This window comes from Procambarus clarkii, chromosome 39, assembly GCF_040958095.1.
Source record: "Procambarus clarkii isolate CNS0578487 chromosome 39, FALCON_Pclarkii_2.0, whole genome shotgun sequence".
Taxonomy (NCBI): domain Eukaryota; kingdom Metazoa; phylum Arthropoda; class Malacostraca; order Decapoda; family Cambaridae; genus Procambarus; species Procambarus clarkii.
The window spans coordinates 3,764,906-3,778,772 of NC_091188.1; the positions used below are offsets into that span (position 1 = coordinate 3,764,906).

The 13,867-nt window shown below is 38.3% G+C and overlaps 1 protein-coding gene across 1 annotated transcript; it reads left to right on the forward strand.

Moving 5' to 3' along the window:
• Positions 1-454: 454 nt before the first annotated feature.
• LOC123760327 (uncharacterized) lies at positions 455-11,640 on the forward strand. The gene is made up of 6 exons (XM_045745920.2): positions 455-776; positions 1,525-1,694; positions 4,382-4,531; positions 6,327-7,581; positions 10,081-10,269; positions 11,323-11,640. The coding sequence occupies exons 1-6, from the start codon at positions 631-633 to the stop codon at positions 11,519-11,521; spliced, it is 2,109 nt and encodes a 702-aa protein (XP_045601876.1). The 5' UTR covers positions 455-630; the 3' UTR covers positions 11,522-11,640.
• The last annotated feature ends 2,227 nt before the right edge of the window (positions 11,641-13,867 follow it).

Genomic DNA, 13,867 nt, shown 5'->3' on the forward strand with positions numbered 1-13,867 from the left:
ACACATCAAAATCAAAATGTTTATTCAGGTAAAAGTTTATACATAGAAGATGCGTTCCAAACATAATGTTGGATTTATAGATAGAGCTAGTACATACAATACCTAAGGCCCATAATACCCACAACGCTTTTACATTGTCGGTGAAGTCTCCATGAGGCAGCATATGTTGTAGACGAGGTTTCCGTAAGATGTCACACTGTAAATGTGATTTCCATCAAGCATTGCATACTGTAAATGTGAAATTGAAATTGAAATAAGTTTATTGAGGTAAAATACACACAAAGGGATGAGGTAGCCAAGCTATTATCACCCCGTTCGGTACATCGTGTTAATACATACATAGACACACATCACACACAATAAACATATTACCAAACATTCTGAGAGATAAACATATACATTTCCTACTGCAAATATGATTTTGTCAAAGCAGCACGCTGCTTACCATAGAGAACGGCAGCGTGACCCGGGAGCAGAAACGTATCAGGTGCCGCGGCCACAACAACATCAGCTGGTGGTCAAGGGTATACTAGGGTATACAAGGGTATCTGCAAAGCAGTCACCGGGAGGACAAACCCTTCATGCAAACTGCACCTACTATCAAGAAGAAGTATCTGCAACAGTCTTGATATGGATGGGTCGGAGGAAGAAGCGATATTAGCAAGTCTGGCGGAGTTGGAGAGTGAAGGGAGTAGAGGATGCTGCATCAAGAACTGTAAGAACTACACCTTCAGGACTGGCGTTATATATTTCTCAGTGCCTGAGGATCCAGATAGGTAACGTTTGGATTGGTGAAAACATAGTTTAGTAATGAATTGATCTTGCAACATAGAGTTCTTACATTCTTGTAAAGCCACTAGCACGCTTAGCGTTTTGGGCAGGTCCTTAATCCTAATTTTCCCCAGAATACGACTCGCCAAATCGTTTAACAACCAGGTACTCATTTACTGCTTGGTGAACAGAGGCTGCAATTAAGGATTAGCACCCAGTCAATCCTTCCTGGCCAGGATACGAACCCAGGCCAAAGTGCTCGCGAAATATCGGGCGAGTGTTGTTGATTTAGTGGTGACAAGGATGTCAGGTGAGTGCTTTACCACCACACCACGGGTACTGCATGCAAATGATGACACATTATGTAATATTAGAGTTCCTGTTGAAGAGTTTAATAGGTTGGACAGATTCTTTAGTTTTGATCTTTTCATCAGAGGTAGCATGGTGGCTCACCTTCATTTTATTAATGACCTTTTCGACATAATCATTACAGTATCTGTTGTTGACAAGGCCCTGCCTTACTCTATTGAGTTCTTTGTAAACCTACTTCCAACTGGAGCTGTGTGTAAGAGCATGATTAACATAGATGTTGACAACACTTCGCTTATACCGGTCACTACTAGCACTTAAGGCCACATATCTATGTTAGTTCCCTTAGTATAGACTGAAGTATGTAAGTCATCATTTTAATTTGAGACTGTTACATTCAGGAAAAGCAACTTAACCTTCATATACACACTAATATTTTTGCAGACGTGCTGTTTGGCTGAAGCTTCTGAGTGAGTATATATCTGGAAGAAATGAAAGACCTCAGTTGTGGATATGCTCAGATCACTTTCATTCAAGAGATATCACTCACACCAACTCCCAGCCAGAGCTCACACCTTCTGCTCTTCCTCACATCCAAGAATATGCACAGGCTGGTGTGTTATTGTTTTCTGTAATGTACTGGTGCCACTGCAATTATTACATTTTGTTCCTTTTAATCCTTTACATTATCTTTTACATATTTATTGTTTTCCATAGATGTTTAGGATGTCAATCCCAATATGAGGGATCTGTTTACCATTCATATCCAAAGAGATCAGCACAGTTCATCAATGCAAACATTGTTCCCTGCATGAATGCATGATTTACACAGGAGACCTAAATCACAGGAGACCTTTCTCATTTGGTTTCATGGTGTGTTTTGCAAGAAAGATCATGACCATCAAATTAAGAAACACTAAGTGAGGCCAAGTGAAGTTCGGGCTTTGCTGTTGCTTGATAATAATGCACCTGTCTACCCCAGTATCAACACCTTAACCTCACATGATGGCAAGATAATATGTATGACACTTCCTCCTAATACCACCTCTCTTATCTAGCCTATGGACCAGGGTGTTATCTTTGCCACAAAGAAGTTGTACAATGAAATGCTCAAAGAAGTTTTGATGCTTTTGCCGCTTGAGGCAAAACAAAAATGAGGAACTTGGCAGGGATACCAAGACAAAAAAAAAAGAACTTGAGAATTTGGAAAACTCTTCCATCATGGAGGCAATTTATAACTGGACCAAAGTGTGGAGTGAAGTAAAGGAATCGACTTTGAAGAATTCCTGGAAGAAAATCCTAACAGCCACAGTAAATGAAGAGGAAGAAGTAGATATGAATTTTGAAGGATTTATAGATGAAATCTATAGAATGTTCAGAAATGCTGGTGAAAGTTTAGAAAGACAGGATGTGGTTGAATGGCTAGAAAGAGATGCTGATTGTCCAGGATATGGTGTGATGAGCAGAAAAAGATTCTCCAATCTGTTACTGATGAGGAAGACGAAGATGACAATGAGGAACCAACACCATGGACAACTAAACAGTTTACTCGTGTCGTTTGTTGACGTTAATTAATTTTTCATCCAATTGTACTAATCCAGAAGTTGGAAACATGTATCAGTACTTAAGGAGAACCAAAAAGCTGATCACAAGAGAGGCCAATGAACACAGGAGGCAAGCTAAACTCGATTTTTATTTGGTACTAACAGCAAACAAGGCCCTTCAACCACTGAAGCTTCACAAGGTATCCAAAGACCTTCAACAATTGAAGCTCGAAAAACAGTCCAAGGACTTTCAAATGGTGAAGCTTCACCAGAAAGCCAAGAGCCTTCAACCAGTGAATCTTCAGCAGCAGACAGTCAAAACTGACCTTACCAAGTTTATGTACTGTAATTTTAATGTTGTTAGGTTAGTTTACATAAATTTTCAAGAACTACGGATTTCTAATAATACATTATCAATCAAGAAGACAAACTGTAACAAGGTAAACTGAAGTTTCTGCTTTAAATTACAGTACTGTACTTGCATAGTTTTTAATTATAGTGTGTGGGGAAATTCAAATTACTGTATGTTGGTTGTGATATTAAAATTGAGAATGTTAATTTTTGTACTTAGTAAGAATTCTGTGTATCCAGAATGGGGAAAGGGGGTCCTTCCCATATAGTCTGGATAAGTGAGCTCATACAGTATTACAGTACATTATGTATATACAGCTATGTTACTGATATACGGAGCTATATGGAGTACTGATATCCTAGTATATCCACTAGGGGCCTGACAGCTGAGTGGACAGCGCTTCAGATTCGTAGTCCTGAGGTTCCAGGTTCGATCCCTTGTTGAGGCGGAAACAAGTGGGCAGAGTTTCTTTCACCCTGATGCCTTTGTTCACTTAGCAGTTAATAGGTACCTGGGAGTTAGACAGCTGCCACGTGCTGCTTCCTGAGGGTGTGTAACAAAAAGGAAGCCTGGTCAGGGACCGGGCTGTGGGGACGCTAAGACCCGAAATCCTCTTGAGATGACTCGGGATACGGGATAAGATGTTGTCTACAGTATTTAATAAAGAAATCAAAATATCATTCATCCATTCATTATATCATTCATAATACTGCACAAGACATAAGATCACAAATAAATAAGTACTACCACATTCCAGCACCAATCCACTTCAGCAACCCACTGCTTCATAAGGTCAGGTGTACATTACTATACAGGTGCATACAAATACATTTATTCATTCATTTGAAACAAATCCCAGCCTTGTTCTTTACCATATTGTGTGTTATCTACATTTTCCTATGTCTAACCTATGCTTCAAACAATCCATTCATTCCAGATCTATTATGTTACCAATTAATTGGTTCTGTAAAATAGATGCATTTTACAGGTTAAGTATTATGGTGGTGTCAATAGGTAAATGTGCATGTCATTATACTGTTTTAATGTTGATAATAATGCTGGCCTTGGGGTATTGGCTACTTGATTTACAAGTACTTGAGAGGTTTTTTCCAATGATAGCAAGTCATTGCCAAAGCTACCTATTAACTGTTAGGCACTAGCCCCTTGCTGCTGATCATAAACAACTCCGGGGAGATGCAAATACTGTACTATGTGGCATATGAAGCAGCTTGTCAAGCACACATTATATGATATACAGAGTAGTGTGAGTGTGTAATATATCATTTGTGAATAGCTGATATACTTTGTTCCATAAAATATTTAGTGATCATACTTTATTAAGTCTCTCTCCATTCTATTCAGGTTTCTTATATTGTGATAATTAATAATGTGTTTGCCATTGCAGAAAGTTCAGATAATGACAAGGATGGCACAGAGAATTGGGGAGATGATAACTTAAATTTCACATGTAAGAAGGCATCACTATTTAAGATGAGTATAGAGACTGATGATGGACCAAGACCAATTGATAGTTGTCATCAGCTCCTGGACTCTAGTAAGAGTTGGTGCCTGCATACTGTTTTTCCTTCTAATGGTTTTATCTGCAGATTGTGAGCATTTACAAGTGGTATTAAAATAAAACAAAAAATAATTAAATTTTTATTTACAAAAATTCAAACTAGATTGCAGCAATTAATTTACTATGTTCACTACACTGTATTTTAAAAGCCACTGTTATATAGTGCTTCAAGCATATTTCAAGACTAAAACTGAGCACAGTATATGCAGTGGCTGAGGAGTATATAATTTACAAGCAAAGAAGTTTGTGGAAGAGAAGCTAAGTGTAAGGTAAGTTAGGTAAAGAAAGGGCCTGGTACACTGAAAGTTATGGTTGGAATGGATGAGATAAGTAAAAATGCGTCAAAATTCCTGGAAATTTTGACGCATTTTTACTTATGAAAGTTGGAGCAGTCGATATAGAAAATCTGAGAGGAATTTGAGTATATGGGAAATAGATGAAGGCCAAGTAGATGGTTTAACAAAATGGGCAAGTGTGTGTGTGAGGAATTGAGGATTGAATGAGAACAAGTAGAGATCGAAAATAAGGTGATGTGGAATCATTTTGCTAGGTTGGAATGAATATATATAACTATTTAAATGTAGAGGAACACCAAGTTGAGAGTAGACTATTTGAGATGATGTTTTGCTTGTATGATTTTTTATCACAGAAAGCAGAAGAGTTGAGGTAGGAAAGGTGAGGGATGATGTAAGTCACAAATTATATTGTTTAAATATATTGTTAAGCAAGTGGTGGCAGTGGACTCCATATTACAAGACCTTTAAAGAGAATCTGGGAATACTCGGCATTGTAACCTCACTTGCTAAATTAATACTGTAAAGTTTTTACATTGTGACTTAAATAATCCCTCACCTCTCTAGGTGGAGCTCTCTCATTTTTCCTTGTAAGCAGCTAGTCTTGTATATCTGAATCAGATTTGATTATTCCTCAGCTGACATGATGAGTATTACCAATAGCCATGAAATGGTTCTGGTGACCTACTGCACATATTAGAAAAGTTCCTGTTCTACTCAGTAAGCATACAGCTGTGAAAGAGGAAGGTCATGTATCGAGCTCTTGTCACCAAGCTCCTGACTCCAAACCTTGCCACATTTGAAGAAGCACTTACAGGCAAGGCATCATCCCCAACCATTTGGACTGAATGGTAGAGCGACGGTCTCACTTCATGCAGGTCGGCGTTCAATCCCCGACTGTCCAAGGGGTTGGGAGCACCATTCCTTTCTCCCATCCCACCCCAAATCCTTATCCTGACCCCTTCCCAGTGCTATATAGTCGCAATGGCTTGGTGCTTCTCGTGATAGTTCCCTTCCCTTCCAATAAAGTTTTTCTCAACTTGGTGTTTATCTGCTTTATTGTGAGCACTTGTGTACTTCGTTTTACCAATATTACATGACCACTCATGGGAAGCACTTGACACATGATTGTGTGTAGTGGCTTTAGGCATTGTGTGTACTAGCTCCATCTATAAATATAACATTATGTTTGGAATGCATCTTCTATGTAAGTACTTTTACCTGAATAAACATTTGATTTTATTTGATTTGAAGCAGTGGGGCACAGCTGTGCATGGTTGACTGAAGGTATGATAGTGCTCAAGTTATGTGAACCTGTGTAGCTTGAAATATATTATAAGTGGGTGAGGAATTGTTTGAATATCTTTAATCTTCTTTCTGTTACCTCCAAGTTAATACCTCCCCATATCATGAAAGTAGGTAATGGAGTAATGATCATAAAAAAATATTCATAACATTATTCTTTTTTTTGGTTATAGGTTTGGATGCTCAGCATGAACAAAATTCATCAGTTAAGATGGAACCACTATCTGAAGTAGAAGACCCTTACACCAGCTTTGTGGATTCAGTTGTAACATCTGAGACCCAGAACACAGCTGAAGGAAAGAGCATCATGTTGAGTGGTGCCAGAAAAGTTAAGATGAATATATCCTCCCAAGTTATGGAAAAGTTCCTTAAGGAAGGAAAATTAGAAAAACAACCAAGTGGTTCATATCGTGTGACGGACAGTGAGTTTAAAGAAATTGAAACTAGCATTAGTGGTGAGGTTAATTCTAGTGAGAATAATAGTGTTGGACGACCTGATCATATTTTACTGTCAGCAGATTCTCATAGTACTCTTGAACCTTCAAACCCAGCAGTTGTTTTCAGAAGAAAAAGGGGTCGGCCAAGAAAAGGAACCTTCATACCTCAAACAACACAATCACACACAGTTGCCACGAATCATTCATCTAAACTAAGTTCCAGTTCACAGATTGGAAATTTGACGTGCAAGACAAGTTTTTCACCACTAGCATATGACAGTACTGAGGACCCTGGAGATGCTGAGACAGACACTGAGAACAAACCAAAAAGGAAAAGAAGATCAAAAATTTTAGATGATTATGTTACAGATTTTAATACGTCTGATGAAGAGGAGGTAAATCTAATGAATAGTTGTTCAAAATTCACACACCGAGGCAGAGGCCGGGGCAGAGGCAGAAAAGTTGAACCACTAGAGTCATTGGATGATGACCTTTTAACCAGCTGTGTTGGAGTTTTTGGAAAGAAGTTTTCATTAAATGAAGACATTTTGGATGAAGACGTGCTTGAAGATATGAGCGAGATTGATGAAGACATTTATTCCCCGTCCATTTCTAATAAATTAAAGTCATTCAATGTTACTAAGCAAGGGTCTGAATTAAAAGAGGGAATAGAAGTAGTGCTTGGGCCAGATGGAAAGACCAAAATACAGATAGTGGATACAGGTGAAACATCAGTAGTCAATGATGAGGAAAGCCTTATTTATCATGTGATCACGACAACGGGAAAGACTACAAATGTTACACCTCTCAAAATTCCCAAGATGTCTAATGATGCAGAAAGTGAAGATGATGACAAAAACCTGCCATCTACTTCTAACACAAAATCTCTTCAAAGTGATGAAGGCAAGGCTGACACAGATGTTGAGTTGGTCGACAGTAAACCCAAGATTTCGTCACGAGGGAGAAGAATAAAGAGCAAGCAGATGATTAGGTAAGTTTTTTTTAGCAGAGCTGAAACATTACTTTTGTTTTTGGTGCTTATCTAATTATTTCATATGAGAAATGTGTTTGTGCTAAATTTGCTGTAATTGTAGTATTATGCAAGTGTTATTCTGTTTGAGTATTACATCACTCCCTAACCCACTCTCACTCTCCCCCTAGTCAAACACCCACACTAATCTGAGTATCTAGTGGGCCATTTTTGGTAAGCAGTATTTGGTAAGCACCTCCCCGACCCAATCTCTTGATTGAGTGGGGGAGGTGTTGGTGTTTGTAACACTCTCGTGAGTGGGAAGTACACAAACAAGGGGGTGGGGGTCTTGAAACTGGAATTGACTTAGTAGCCTTGTAGTTTCAGGGGTTAGACTAGATTGACAAAATATCCAAATTTAAGGGGGGTTGCTGAGTGACAATTAAGTCAGTGTTAGAGGCTTTGCAAGAATGTACCATATAATCACCAAAATATGTACTAACACTACCCATTGTGCTTTCTTTTGATAAATAAATGTGTAGCATGTCACAGAACATGTACTGTGACCTCAAAATGCAAGAACCACCACAGTGAAATAGAAAAATAGATTTAGTACTTTTGTTTGTGAGAAATCAAATACGTGTACAGGTAGTCACTTTCCCACAGAGAACAGGGGGCATGTCAGATGGGGCTCAAATGTTTGTGTGTGTTTCACTTACTTTCTTTGTTATTTTGTAATTCAGTTATTTAATATTTGGTAATTGTAAATAATGTTATATACATTTGATCAAAATGGAGTCTTTATCTTATTTTACATGCTTATTTTAAATGATTTTGGATGTCGGGAATATTGCTTTGCTTATATTGAATGCTAGCACATTTTTCTGTTTTAGTTGGCCATTCACTTACTAGGAGTAACTGTGTCTGACTGTCAACCAGTGGGTCAATTGTGTTATGTCATCAAGTTTAAATAATGTATATAAATGTGTTAGGTGCAATTTTTAAATTATTTCTTCATTAAAAGGTACATTAGTTTGTTCATACTTAAGACCAAACGTATGTTTTTAACTGTTAGTTATCTTTAATTAATGATTAACATGTGAATTTTTCATCTATTCATTTTACAGTAAATAGGTACCCAGGAGTTAGTCAGCTGTTGTGGGGTTGCATCCTTGTGGGTTGGGGGGGGGAGTTCAACCTTGTTGGGGACCTCAATATAAGCCTAAAATACTGTATGTGTGTGTGTGTTTACTAGTTGTGTTTTTACGGGGGTTGAGCCACTTTCGGCCCGGCTCAACGAAAGCCGGGCCGAAAGTAGTAAACAGGGCCGAAAGTAGTAAACAGTTGATTGACAGTTGAGAGGCGGGCCGTAGCTCTTTCGGCCCGCCTCTCAACTGTCAATCAACTGTTTACTACTTTTTTTTTTTTTTTTTTCACACTACACACACACACACACACCCCAGGAAGCAGCCCGTGACAGCTGACTAACTCCCAGGTACCTATTTACTGCTAGGTAACAGGGGCATTCAGGGTGAAAGAAACTTTGCCCATTTGTTTCTGCCTCGTGCGGGAATCAAACCCGCGCCACAGAATTACGAATCCTGCGCGCTATCCACCAGGCTACGAGGCCCCTTGTGTGTGTGTGTGTGTGTAATTACCTAAGTGTAGTTACAGGATGAGAGCTACGCTCGTGGTGTCCCGTCTTCCCAGCACTCTTTGTCATATAACGCTTTGAAACTACTGACGGTCTTGGCCTCCACCACCTTCTCACTTAACTTGTTCCAACCGTCTACCACTCTATTTGCGAAGGTGAATTTTCTTATATTTCTTTGGCATCTGTGTTTAGCTAGTTTAAATCTATGACCTCTTGTTCTTGAAGTGCCAGGTCTCAGGAATCCTTCCCTGTCGATTTTATCAATTCCTGTTACTATTTTGTACGTAGTGATCATATCACCTCTTTTTCTTCTGTCTTCTAGTTTTGGCATGTTTAATGCTTCCAACCTCTCCTCGTAGCTCTTGCCCTTCAGTTCTGGGAGCCACTTCGTAGCATGTCTTTGCACCTTTTCCAGTTTGTTGATGTGCTTCTTAAGATATGGGCACCACACAACAACTGCATATTCTAGCTAGTGTGTGTGTGTGTGTTATATATATCCGGTATATATTTGTCCGGTCGTGATGGTCAAGTGGATTAAGGCGTCTTGTACATACCAGTTGCATTGCTTCTGGGAGTATGGGTTCGAGTCACTTCTGGGGTGTGAGTTTTCAGTTGCATATTGTCCTGAGGACCATTCAGGCTTGTTCGCGTATATATATATATATATATATATATATATATATATATATATATATATATATATATATATATATATATATATAATGTATGTATGTATGTATGTATGTATGTTAGGCTTAACATATATAAGCTTAACAGGTTAAAAATGAGATACAGGTTTTGTCAGGGAGAGGTTGCCTTGCCCCCAACAAAACAAATGATTAATTATATAAATAATTTTATTACAGGACTTATAACCAACAAGTGGCATCTCTGCAGCAGAGGTATTGCCGTGCTGTCCAAGAACTACGAAAAAAACCAAGAGTGTATACACTGGCAGACCTTGTATACGGTGCATCAAGATTTCTGACAGAAGATCAGCTAATATTTTTTACACTACAACTTAAATCTGGTTGTAATAATGTGCAAGGCATCAGGTATATATATACATTATTTCAGTTTACTTTCCCTGGAGTCATTTACATATTTAATTGCACATTTTCGTTCATCATAAAATCAATATAAAATGTTTTATACAGGAACCTTTAAAATATTTAGGTAGCAAATGTGAGATTTTGAATAGCTTTATTTGAAAACTAAAATAAACACAGTGGAGCAAGATCAGATGGCTTGAGACAGGTGATGCAGGAACAAGAATGGAGAAAATAGCTTAAGGGGAGGATTAAGGCCTTCTTACAAACTGAGGAGGAAGAGGGAGAGGAACCAGATTTACATTTCTGAGAGAGAGAGAGATGTGCTAGTTTCAAAGTAGTTTACTGTATTATAAAGTCTATTGTCTCAGATTCAGGCAGGGAGTAAGAATGAGAGCAGGTGAACCGAGGATGGTTTGGAGGGAATGAACATCAGCCTAGATGATCATAGGCTGAAGAGCCAAAAGACAGGGAAGGGCTGATGAGGAAGGTGGAGCTGAGAGCCAGAAGGGTTTACCACAGATATTATCTCCCCTCCAGGGGTTCCTGGTACCCCTAACTCCACTGCTTTCTTGATCTGGAATGACGTTCCTTTTGTCTCGCTTCTTTTCCAGTTCAGTGTCCATTCCACGGCTGCCCATACCTTTTGAGTAAATGTTATGCCCTCTGTTCCATCCCCCCCCCCCCCCCACACATTCCAACTTTTTCTTCCCAATCCTAAACCTCGGAGACTCATTACTGGAGCCTGTGCTATTTTATGGTAATTTTTAACTGTTGGTATGCCCTCTGGGGCATGCCAACAGTGTCCATTGTCTCTCCTGAATGCTGGTGCCCTCAAATGAACTTGTAGACACTGCTGCTAAGGATGCCATTCATGCTGCAACATTTTTCCAAAAAATTCTTATTTGAATTTCTACCTAGCCATTCATTCATTCTGCAATTTTGGCAGGATAATTGGGCTGGTGTTTATTTTATGAGTGTTCTTAATAGAAAGTTGGTTATACTGTATTCATGTTTGTATTTAATGTTACTACGATGACATTTTTATTTTTATTTCAGATTCAGTGTGCGTGAGAAAATGCTGGCATTGGCTTTCTACATACAAAGTCCAGCATTATACAAGTGGATGAGGGTAATTTTTCACTTGCCCACAAAGCTAATCCTAGAAAGATGGTTAGAAAGTATTGCTAAAAGTGATCCGGATGCAGTAAAACGACTTATATATCATGTTTATACAAGATATGTATTTAGGTCGTAATAGTACTTGAATTAATTCAAGATAATTTTTTGCCAAAATTGTTATATATAGGCAATTACAGTATCAAAATAATGTTAATGTTTAAAAATATCAATGAGTAGTAAAGTATACTGGTATGATATTTGAGTTTTATTTCAATTAATCCACAAAGAATGGAAATTATGTGGCAAAATTATATTTCATATTCCCCTATGAACAAACAATTATAGTGTAGTCCAGACCAGATTCTGGGAGTTCTACTCCCCAAGCCCAGCCTGGGGCTAGGTTTGGCTTTTGATAACTCAGTCCAAGAGGCAGATGTTTGAGCAACCCACAGGCCCAGTCCCTACAACCCGATTGGTCTGGCACTTCTTACAAAACTATACAACTGAAATGCACACTTCTCAGGCCAAATTTCTTCACCCACTTCATAAAAAAAAAATGTGGGTGATGTATGGATTTGCTTATGTGGGCCTTAGATTGTCATGACATTCAAGAAGACCTGGATAAAATAAAGTGTATGGAGCACCACTTGGCAAGTGTTATTTGATGCGAATAAATGCCATGTTATGGAATGTGGAATAGGAGAAAATAGATCACTCACGACCTACAAATTACGTGAAAAAGCTTTAAAAAAATTCTCAGAGAGATCTAGGAGTGGTTCTAGATAGAAAACTACCACCTGAGGACCACATAAGAACATTGTGCATGGAGTCTATGCTATGCTTTCCAATTTCAGAATTGCTTTTAAATACATGGATGATGAAATACTAAAGAAATTGTTCATGATCTTTGCAAGACCAAATCTGAAATATGTAACGGTTGTATGGTGCCCATATCTTAAGAAGCACATCAACAAACTAGAAATGGTACAAAGTCATGCACCTAAATGGCTCCTGGAACTGAAAGACAAGAGCGACGAGGAGAGGTTAGAGGCATTAAATATGCCAAAATTAGAAGATAAAAGGAAAAGAGGCAATATGATCACTACATACAAAACAATAGTAGTACAGTAATGGAAATTTACTAAATTAATAGGAAAGAATTCCTGAGACTTGGAACTTCAAGAACAAGAGGTCATAGATTTAAGCTAACTTAACAAAGCTGCTGAAGAAATATAATTAAATTCACTTTTACAGAATGGTAGATACGGTAATTGTAACAAGCTAAGTGAGGTGGTGGTGGAGACCAAAACTGTCAGTAATTTCCAGGCATTATGACAGCGTGCGGGAAGACGGGACACCATGAGTGTAACTCTAATTCTTTAACAACACTTAGTTAATTACAAGTCTGGAAACGGAGGAATCTTTGAAATAACCAGCAAAGAAAATCCCCAATTAGTATCTTACTGTGAGATAACAGGACAGCAAAGAAATGCATCTGGCTCATCTGAAATGAACCCAATTATATTTGGACACTCCCAAAACAATGCCTGTTAATTCCATAGAGTACTAGCTAACCCAATTATATAGAATCCTTATCACTGAAGCAAGCAAGTAAGTAATTATCAAAAGCATGTGCCAACACAAAAGAATTGTCTATGTGAATAGATAACACAGAGGACAGCAAACTTCCAATCTGATGTTAATCAGGTCTTTCAATGGGTCACAGAAAATAACATGAGTTTAATGAGGATAAGTTCCAATTACTGTGCTATGGAAAAAACAAAAACAACAAAGCAGAAACCACATATAAAACAGTCAAACCACACTACTGACAGAAAAAGCAATATAAAAGATTTATGAGTAATCATGTCAGAAGATCTTACATTTTGAAGAACACAACAAAATAGTTGTCACAGCAGGAAGGAAAATGAGACTGGATAACAAGAACCTTCTAAAGAAGAGATACCATGCCAATGACGATACTTTTTAAGACATTAGTGTTCTCTAGTGGAATATTGTTGCACACTAACAGCCCTTTTCAAAACTGGAGAAATTGCTGACTTGGAGAGCATGCAAAGACCCTTTACCACTAGAATCCACTCAGTAAAACATCTAAACTATCACGACTGCCTAAAATTAAAAAAAAATTAGTGTTCCCTAGAGTGCAGGTGGGAGAGAAAAATAATCTACACTTGGAAATATTAGAAGGATTGGTTCCAAATCTGCGCACAGAAATAAGACCATACGAGACCAGAAGGCATGGCAGGATGTGCAAATTAGCACCACTGAAGAGCAGAGGTGCAATAGGCACACAAAGTGAACTCAATCAACATCAAAGGCTCAAGACTTTTCAACACGTTCCCTACACATACAGGACCTAACTGGCCGACCTCTTGCAGTGTTCAAAAGAGAACTCGATAAGCACCTTCAAAGGATACCTGAACAAGAAGGCTGTGACTCGTACATCAGGCTACATCAAACA

What these genes read in the sequence shown, in the direction of transcription:
- LOC123760327 (XM_045745920.2), top strand. Translation starts at nt 631, where the DNA reads ATGGATGGGTCGGAGGAAGAAGCGATATTAGCAAGTCTGGCGGAGTTG. An exon ending in TCATCAGCTCCTGGACTCTA is followed by an intron (nt 4,532 to 6,326) that starts GTAAGAGTTGGT and finishes TTTTGGTTATAG; the next exon opens with GTTTGGATGCTCAGCATGAA. An exon ending in AAGAGCAAGCAGATGATTAG is followed by an intron (nt 7,582 to 10,080) that starts GTAAGTTTTTTT and finishes ATTTTATTACAG; the next exon opens with GACTTATAACCAACAAGTGG.